The sequence below is a fragment of the Micropterus salmoides genome, unplaced genomic scaffold, assembly GCF_014851395.1.
Source record: "Micropterus salmoides isolate LMB-PRFRI ecotype aquatic unplaced genomic scaffold, ASM1485139v1 Ms_hic_scaffold_2, whole genome shotgun sequence".
Taxonomy (NCBI): Eukaryota; Metazoa; Chordata; class Actinopteri; order Centrarchiformes; family Centrarchidae; genus Micropterus; species Micropterus salmoides.
The window spans coordinates 52,660,745-52,669,877 of record NW_024041150.1 but is presented as its reverse complement, the minus strand read 5'-3'; the positions used below and the strand labels follow the sequence as shown (position 1 = coordinate 52,669,877).

Genomic DNA, 9,133 nt, shown 5'->3' with positions numbered 1-9,133 from the left:
TAAACTGTGTCTAATCTGTTCCATTAATATTTTCATCTTCAGTTATTGCCACCGGCATTTAGTCCCGTCAGGTTACAGCTGGATAAACAGGCCTGTAGCTTTTTAAAACAGGCTGGAGGAGAATTCCAGCTCTTTATCAATCATTAAGGAAATTCCAGTCTGGTAAATGATGAATGAGCAACGCTGTATAAATGTAACGTTGTTAACGTATCGATCCTCCACTCCTGTGTTTTACAGCCAATCAGGGTCCGCGTTGGCAGCATTCATATTTCTAGCTCCACCCGATTAAAATGGAGGCCCTGCCTTTATTTACCCGTTGCCATGGTGAATCGTAGTATCGGAGGCTTTTTTTCATCCCCACGCACGCGCTTCAATCAGGCTCAACATACGAGAGTTGACTGAACTTGTTCTTCAACCCAGAGTTCAGGTTTACACTCAGAGTTTGTTGAACCTGCTTTCTGAAACAGGTTCCTGGTCTGTGTACTTCTGTAGTGCTTTGCCCACGACTGATCTGAGTTCTGTTTTATCTTCAGTCTGTGTTCCTTGTTGGTGTTAGTTTAGTGGTGATATCTCTGATGGTGTCTGGGTTAGTTTGTTATTTTTATTATTCTGATCTGTTACTTCTTACCTTGATATGTTCAGTGTTCAGTACTTGTGTAATGTCTGCTCACCTCCAGTAATCTGCCTGCCATCCAGCCTCTCTGTTTCCCCTTCTGTCTCTCTGCCTCGTTAACCCTGATCCCAGTCACCTGTGTTGCTCCCGCCCTGCTTGTTAGTCCCTGTGTATAAATGTCTGGTGTTTCTGTTCACGGTCGCATGTCTGCTCAGTCGGTTGTCGTTTGTTCTGCGAGTTGATGCATTACCTGTTCTGGGTTTTTGGATGTACCGGTTTCCTTGTACTCGTGAGTTTGGTTCATGCCTGTGTTGTCTTGCCCTGGATTAAATACCCTTGAACTATATCTCAGCGCTGTGTCATGCATTTGGGTTCTCACCTGCTCTGCGCTCCCAGCGATCCTGACAGGTGCTCAGTTAGCTCAATTGCTAAAGTGCAGGACTCCCACCTAGAAGGTTGTTTGATCACATTGGGAGAATTCCCCCCACTTCCACAAATTGGTCATAAAGTGGCTGTTTCACATGCTCACAACATAGCATGTGCTGCAGTATGTGTGTGTTCCAGTGTTTGATCTGCATCCATTAAGGTACAAATGATGATTTTCATTTCCCCAGTATCTCCAATATGCCGATTTTGCTCATTCAAAAGCGTGCAGCATAATCCCGCAACCATGCTTTCACATAGTGATGCGATTTTTGCGGAACCAGCGCTGTGACAGAAAAAGACCAACAGACACAACACCAGCATGCCGGCTGTGGCTTTTCACACAGACATCGTTCCGTCTCTGTTACTACCCATGTTCCTGGCGCAGAGGTGGATCAAATCAGACCCCCCTTTCACGCTTCGTACCTTTCATACAGCGAGTTTAATGCAGTTTGAAAGCAGCTATATAGCCACACTCGTGATTTTATTGCCAACAATGAGGAGTCTGCTGATATTTAACAAGAGCCATCAGACCATTTGCACAATATTGCGCACAATTAAAACTGTTGAACCACATTATTATATCTAACTTATTATGTATAATAGGCTGTAACTGGCTAAACACTTCTCAGGTTTTAGGCTTTAATAAGATGAGGACGACCTAGGAGTTTGGCACAGTAGTGTACATCTGCTGTCAGGAAAGTCAAATCAGTTACTGACCTAATTACAAACTTTCATTCTAATCCCGACAGTCTTTGGAAGCTATACATTTCATCAAAAAGGGTAATATCACCTGTGTACATATGTGTGCCTAATATCTAAACAAGGTCCGTTTAGGTTTTAACAAGCCCCATAATTAGTCACAATGTGCCCCCTGCTGGTCAAAGCCCTAAATTACATTAAAATGCTGAAAAAGCTTCATGTTGTTTTAGACATACAGTATTTTTTACAATGGTCTGTTTCCTACACCAACATCAAATGAGTACCACTGCTGTTATTTTCCCCCGCACAACTGTTCATGTTTTTTAAGATATAAAACTAAAGTTGATGAATGGTGTAAAAAGCATGAATTCCCTCTGATGTGTTTATCAAAATAGGCAGTAAATGAGCAAAAGGGGGCAATTTGTCTTGATGAAAACAATGTATAACTTTAATAATATTATTATTATATAATACTAATTTATTTTAAGTCTTAAACAGCAATCCAAATATTACATTTTTATAGGCTGCATGCTAAAGGAAGAGAAATTAGAGGATCCTTAGCATGTTTAATAGCGGTTGACAACATGTGAAAAATTAACACGTCAACCACACGTTGTTTGCACTTTGTCCACATGTTGTCCACGTGTCAAACGTCACGTGTTTGTGAGCTAGCTGGCGTTCCATAAAGGGGAGTAGCTGAATGAAAGACTTCTGGACAGAAACTTTCCTCAGATCACGTGTGTAATGACTGAAGGGAGGGAGCGAGGTGCACCGTAACATAGCGCAACAGTTTCACGCTCCCCCTGCTGGAGCCCTCTAGTAACTACAACACTCTTGTTCACACTGACTGCTGCTGTTGTTAGAATGACATTTTGCACATGAAAAATAAGAAATAACAGTAAAATACTGCTGTGACTGCTGCAACTTACAATAACAACTTTAACCATAACATATGATAAACCATTAAAATATGAGGATGGCTTTAAAATGACTAAATATGAACCCGTTAACTGTTTTTCTATTTTGCTTACTCAAATGCTTGCTGTGACTTACTGGTAAAACACATTATTTCCATCTGTCACATTGGCTCCAGCTGAGGTGAAGACATGTCAGCTCAAGTTTTAATGTTTCAGCTTCAATAAAAAATCCTCCTTTATCCTGAATGAACAGAGACGAGAAGAAAGTGAATCCAGGCGCTGCGTAAAGTAAATTTCTTGGCGCTCGTCGCTTTAACGCTCACGTTCAGTAGGTACAGGAGAGGATGCTGGGAGCTCACCAGCGTTCTCTGCCAGGATGTGTAGAAAGAGTGAGCGCTCAAGTTCAGCATGAACCACGTTATAGTTTAGATTCACGTACCTGTGAGGATCAACATCTCTGCGTCTTCCTCTGTGATGTTCGTTCCTTTCTGAAATCAGGACAAACCCAAGCGAACAAGAAGCTCGGCCAGAAACTAGGACTTGTGTTTTGAACCTCATGTAAGCTTGTTCTGTTTTTATCATTTGAGAAATGCGGCCGAGGTGAAGTCTTTCATTTCAGCCGCAGACCGATATCCTCCCTATATACCTGTCTGAGTCAGAAATCAGTTCATCACCTACAGTTGGTCCAAATGCTGCCGCTCGCTGCAGAAAATGTGAGCACATCAGCCCAGTGTGAGCGTCCTGCTTCCTGTTTCTTTTAGGACGCACTTTAAAATCCTTCTGATCACTTTTAAGGCCAGACATGGGCACGCACCTTCTCTGAGCTTTTATCCCCATATGAGCCAGGACGCAGACTGAGATCCTCTAGTAGGGCTCTGCTAACTGCTCCAAAGTCTAGGCTCAAAGCCAAAGGGGACAGGGTCTCTGCTGTCAGGGCCCCTACAGGCTCAGAGTCTGCTCCTGGTTTCATCTCACTTCTTAGACACATTTCTACAAAAAGCTTTCACTGTGTGACGCCTCATTTATTTTCCTTTATTGACAGATGGATTGTTTTAAAGCTCTTTGTTCCCCGTGTTGAAAAGTGCTCTACAAATAAAGCTTTTATTATACAGAGGAGGTGTGCAGTGGCTTTGGACCAGCAACGGACCCCTCGGCAACCGGTCCGGACCACAAGGACCGCGTGGACCACTAGTTCATATTTCTACAGACGAGACAGGAGGATGCTGGGAGAAAAGAGAGGCGGGAAGCTGAACTACCTGGTGAGGTCTGAAAATGAATCTGTGTCTGATAGATGATTCCAGCCGTCGTCGTACTTGAAACAAGTTAGCATAGCATCGCCCTGACTGAGCAGAACTCCATTTAGAAAACAAGCGTTTTAAAAGATGTTTGCTTGTCATCTTGAAGACAGACCTGACAGAGCAGGAATTCATATGTTCAACAAATCAGCATCATTTTGATCAGTTTATTGAAATGAAATCACAGCAAAATGTTTATTTTGGCTTCAAACCGCTGCAGGAAACCAGATTATTGAATTAGATCTGAGTGCATAAACAGCACTTTAATAACATAACATCTTTGAGTCCAACAGATTACTGTAAGCTTCTGATTTCCTCTGGTAACAGTTCATGACCTGTGTACTGGAACATAATGACTGCTAGTATATTGTGCTGGAGTCTACTGGTCCCTGGGTTGGTTTTACTATGTTGTCTGTTTTGTGTTGACTTGTACTGACTACAGATGAAAAACAGCCTTCTGGCTAAATCTGGCATATTTACTGAAATGTTTCAGCTTCAATGAAAAATCCAGCTTTATCTTTGAGGAATGAACAGAGAGACGAGAAAAACCAGAACCTGGAGGAAAGAGACTAAAGAAGTGGAGTTTCTGCTGAGTTCTGAGATCAACGTCTGAAGGACTCGGTACGCTTCAAACAAACTAGATCACGTGACGTCTGTTTATACCTGCTCCAAATGTCAACGCTGGAAGACAAAGATCACAGAGTCCAGATGTTTCAGAGGCCTGAACCAGGTCCACTGGAGGCCTCTGGGTTTAACTGCTGTGCTTTGATCCAGTGTGTAGTGAGGAGGAAGAGGCGCTGAATAAACAGGGACTACAAAAACACTACAGACCACATTTGTGTTCAGGCTGAACAAACCTTTGTTCTTGTGAAAGTCTGACTGAATCAAATCTTATTGTGTCTTCATTCTCTGAGTCCATTTTAACAGCTGGCTGCTTTCTGTTCTGTCACTAAATGTGTTGCTTTCTGTTTAACTTGCATCCTGCCAGGGTTGGTGCTGGAATAATCTGAGCTGGACACTTGAGACTTGGACTCGAGTCCTTTTCAATGTTCTCATTAAAGGAGTCGACACAAAGAGAAGCTTTGACTCTTCGTTTGAAACTGGACCTTCAATCAACTGTTTCCTTTCAACAAGATTTGTTGTGGCTTCAGAAAATGTGACAAATTGTGACGGGTCCAAAATCTAAAGACAGCAGCTTCCAGCATCTTCTAAATCCTGCTGCTGTAGAAAGTTCTGACATGTGGTTTAACTTGACTCTTAACTTCCTGTCAGTGGTTCTGATTTCCTGCAGCTGCTGACTTCTCTGTGTCTGTAGAAATAAAGTTTGTTTGACTGCACGCATTAGAACGAGCCACAAATATCCAGAGAGCCGCAGCTGTTATCCAGCCGCTGGGAGGTTCACAGGAAACACGCCCGTTCAAGCCATGTGACATCACGCTGACCTCACTCTGACATCACTGATCAGCAGGAATCAATAGTGAGTGTGTAGACTGTGTGTGAGAGTCAGTAGGAGGAGTCAGAGTGAAGAAGAAGCTGACAAAGCGTCCTCCTGTCTTCATCCGTCCTCCATCAGCTGCTTCACCTCCATTTTCTCTCTGATCCAGAGTCAGATCGGATCAATGATCAAAGATCAAACAGGTTGATCGGCCATCAGAGGAGTTGGATCAGCGGAGCTGCTTCTGTTCCTGCTTCTCTCTGCAGAGGAGACAGAGGACAGTCAGACAGAGACAAACACAGAGACTCTGACCTCAGTCTGCATACTGACCTTTGACCCTGAGATCAACTGTTTTCTCTCTCATGGTGTTCCAGTTCTTGTCGTAGACTTTGCACCTGTATGTTCCTCCGTCTCTGACTGTGGGGGATTTCAGGGTCAGACTGAGGTCTCCAGTTCTCAGCAGGTCTTCCTTCATCTCTGTTCGGACTCTGTAATCCTGGTCCTGTTGGTCAGGCTGGTCAGAGCCGTTCTGATACACGTGGACCATCTCATAGGGATCATAGTGGATCCACCTCACTGTGACGTCTTCAGGCAGGTTGTCTGTGGTCTTGCAGGGCAGCAGGACAGACTCCGCCCCCTCCTCCACCTCCACCTGACAGACTGAGAGGACAACAAAGCAGAACATGAGCTGCACAGACAGCAGCAGCAGTTTGAATAACTTTATTGACAGAAGCAGATGAGAGCAGCAGCTAACAGGGGACAGAAACACAGGAAGCTGTTGGAGATGATCAGAGTCTTGATGCTGCTGGGATTGTTTTGTCCATGTGCTGCTTCACAGTAATGTCTCCTGTCAGTGTTGAGCTGCTGGACTTTTACATTTCTGGATCTAAAGCTGAACTTTGAAGAGAAGAAGCTTTCAAATGTTTTCATCTCTGTTCTGTAAATGAATCTCAGCTCCACATGTTCAACATCAGTCCAGAACACCGAGACACACAAACATCTGATCTGGATCTGATCCCAAACTGCTCTTCCTGCTTCATCAATATTTGGCCTTTTCTTCTGCCGACTCTGAGCCCACTTTTCTTTCCAAACGGCTTCAACATGATGTGAAGAGAACTGAGCATCAATCTTTCATTGATCCAAACTATTAAAGCTGCATTTCTTTGTTCTGTGATCAACACATTTGGTTTCTTTCAGCTTTCTTCTTGATCAATACTGGAAATCAATAACTTATTGATCTCATTCTTTCCATCCATGGAAATGATCTCCTGGATTATTCTGGTTTCCTGTTATGACGTCATTTCTGATCACCTGCTGAGCATTTTTACACTGAAATATTGGTCCTTTTATTTTTTAAAGTTCTTTGCTGGGCGCTGGATAAAAAAGCCAAAGCTGCAGGTTGCAAAGAGGTTGGAGAGTTTCTGACTGCATCAGTAATAATTTACAACACATTTGTCTGTCCTCCCCAACATCAGCTGCTCTCACTATCTCTGATATCTCTATATTTTTCAGATATTGTGCTACAGCTTTCTGTGTGTCCTTTACTCCGTCTCCTGTTGGGCCTAATAAACCTTCAAGGTTCACTTCCTTCCTGCCTGACTCATCTTTTGATTCAGCCTCATCCTCTCATCCCTGTATTTCCTACGTCTGATTGACTTTTGCCCATTAAAACAATGTTTTATTTAAGCCTGTATGATCAAACCTCAGCCTGGTTAAAACGCTCTCCTCTCTTCTGTTCCCTGAGCATTAATAGATTTTTACAAGCTGTAATATTTCCTTCCACTTTTATCCACATCCCAGCCGTCCTGCCATTTCTTCATGGTTTCTTTTCTGATTATCGCCTCAGCTTCTCCTTTTCCAAGGGCTGTATTTATGACATCGTTCGTCCCGGTTGATTCTTTAGCTGTTTTGTCTGCTCTCTCATTCCCTTTTATACCTACGTGGGCAGGTACCCAGCAGAATCTCACATCTATCCGTAGTGTCTGGAATCTAAATAAACTCTGTTGGATTTCTAGCATTAGATCTTCTCTATCAGATTTCATATTTTGAATACTATAAAGGGCTGCTAGAGAATCAACACAACACACCCCTCTGTCTGGTTTTACTTCCTCAACCCACTGCAGTCCTACAATAATCACCATCATCTCTGCCGTGTACACTGAAGCCTGATCAGGTCATCTTTTCCCAATGCTTACATTCATTGTTGCTATATATATTCCTATTCCTCCCTCGTCCTCTTCATCTTTAGATCCGTCTGTATACATATCTAAGTAATTGTAATATTTGCTCCTTATTATGTAGCTACCAGATAAGAAACCTTTGATCCAGTTCTACATTTTACCTCCAATACCCATTTTATCTCGCTGTATTAAAAGACCTCCTGCGCCTTCTCTATATCAAAGAAAACAGCTAGCACCCCCTCTTTATTAGCTTGAGCTTTCCTAACATCAGTTTCCAAACATATTAAAGGGTCCAGAGTACTACGCCCCCTTCTAAATCCACTCTGAAGTGCTGAAAGAAGCTCATTTCTTTCTAAGTAGTATGTTATTCTTTCTGGAATCATTTTCTCCATGGTTTTACACACATGTGAAGTTAAAGCTGTCGGTCTGTAATGATCAGGATCTGTAGGATCTTTCCCAGGTTTCTTAATCTGAATAATAATTGCTTCTTTCCACCCTACTGGAAGCTTCCCCTCCTCCCAAACCTTGTTCAATAACTCCAGTACTTTACCCAATGCAGAAGCATTTAAATGTTCTATCATAGTAAAGCTCATATTGTCTTTAGCAGGTGTCGTTCTTTTACTCTTACTCAGAGCCCTCCTCAGCTCAGGCACGGTAAAGGCCTCATCTAGAGGACTCTGATTAGAGTTTCTGTTCTCGAGTACCTCCGGGTATCTAGCTAATGTTTGCCGTCTTCTGATTTTACCTTCTTCTGTCAAATTATCTGAACTATGAATGTTTCTTGAATACAGATAACGTCAGGCTTTACATTTAACTGTTGCACATTTCTCTTAAATTCTTGTGCGTTTGCAATCAGGCTTCTGGCGTTCCACTGAAGGATAAGGAAACCCTTTATGAACTTAGTCACTAAACTGAGATGTTCCGTCATTCGGTGCTGACATTTCATGTAACATGTCTACAGTCATCTCCGTGATCCCCAAATAATCTTTTGCTGCCTCAACAATAGTCCTCAGCCTGGACCTTTTCTTTGTCTGCTGCAGCGCTACGTTCACTACCAAACCTATGAAAGCTACAAATGGAAACTTCTCCACTATCAGAGCATCGTCTTTAACTGCACACTTATGTGAACACTTTATGGCACTCGTGTTCTGCGTCTGTGGTAGTTTAGGGAAGTCCTTTGCTGAGAATCTGCTGTCACTATCAATGAGACTTGTTTTGCTGCTTCAGCGTATGATACTTTATTTTGTATCTCTGAATATCTTTTGCTCTTTTTTGAACTCCTCATCCCTGGTAAGCAGCACTATGTTCCCCCCACAGTTACAACATTTAGTTTTAGTGACTACTGCGCAGCGGCCATATTCATGTTCTCCAGCACACCCTTAGATTTACACTGATCTGCCACATGTCCGATTCTCTGACATTTAAAGCAACGTAACGGCTGAGGTACAAACTCCCTCACATTAAAGCTCATGCAGCCAATCATTACTTTCTGAGGCACGTCTCCCTCAAACTGCAGTAGGACAGACTATCAACTAATTTCCCCTGATATCTAGTAGGAAGACGCTTCA

The 9,133-nt window shown here is 42.8% G+C and overlaps 1 protein-coding gene across 3 annotated transcripts in view; it reads right to left on the bottom strand.

Moving 5' to 3' along the window:
- Positions 1-4,102: 4,102 nt before the first annotated feature.
- The window catches only part of LOC119912613 (butyrophilin-like protein 2), a 566,400-nt gene continuing 561,369 nt past the window's right edge, over positions 4,103-9,133 (bottom strand). For all 3 annotated transcript variants that reach the window (XM_038731889.1, XM_038731888.1, XM_038731891.1), the window contains exons 7-8: positions 5,716-6,045; positions 4,103-5,645 (exon numbers count right to left, since the gene is read on the bottom strand). In XM_038731889.1, coding sequence (XP_038587817.1) covers positions 5,581-5,645; positions 5,716-6,045 — 395 coding nt within the window. In that variant the 3' untranslated portion in view covers positions 4,103-5,580. The remainder of the gene's footprint in view (positions 5,646-5,715; positions 6,046-9,133) is intronic.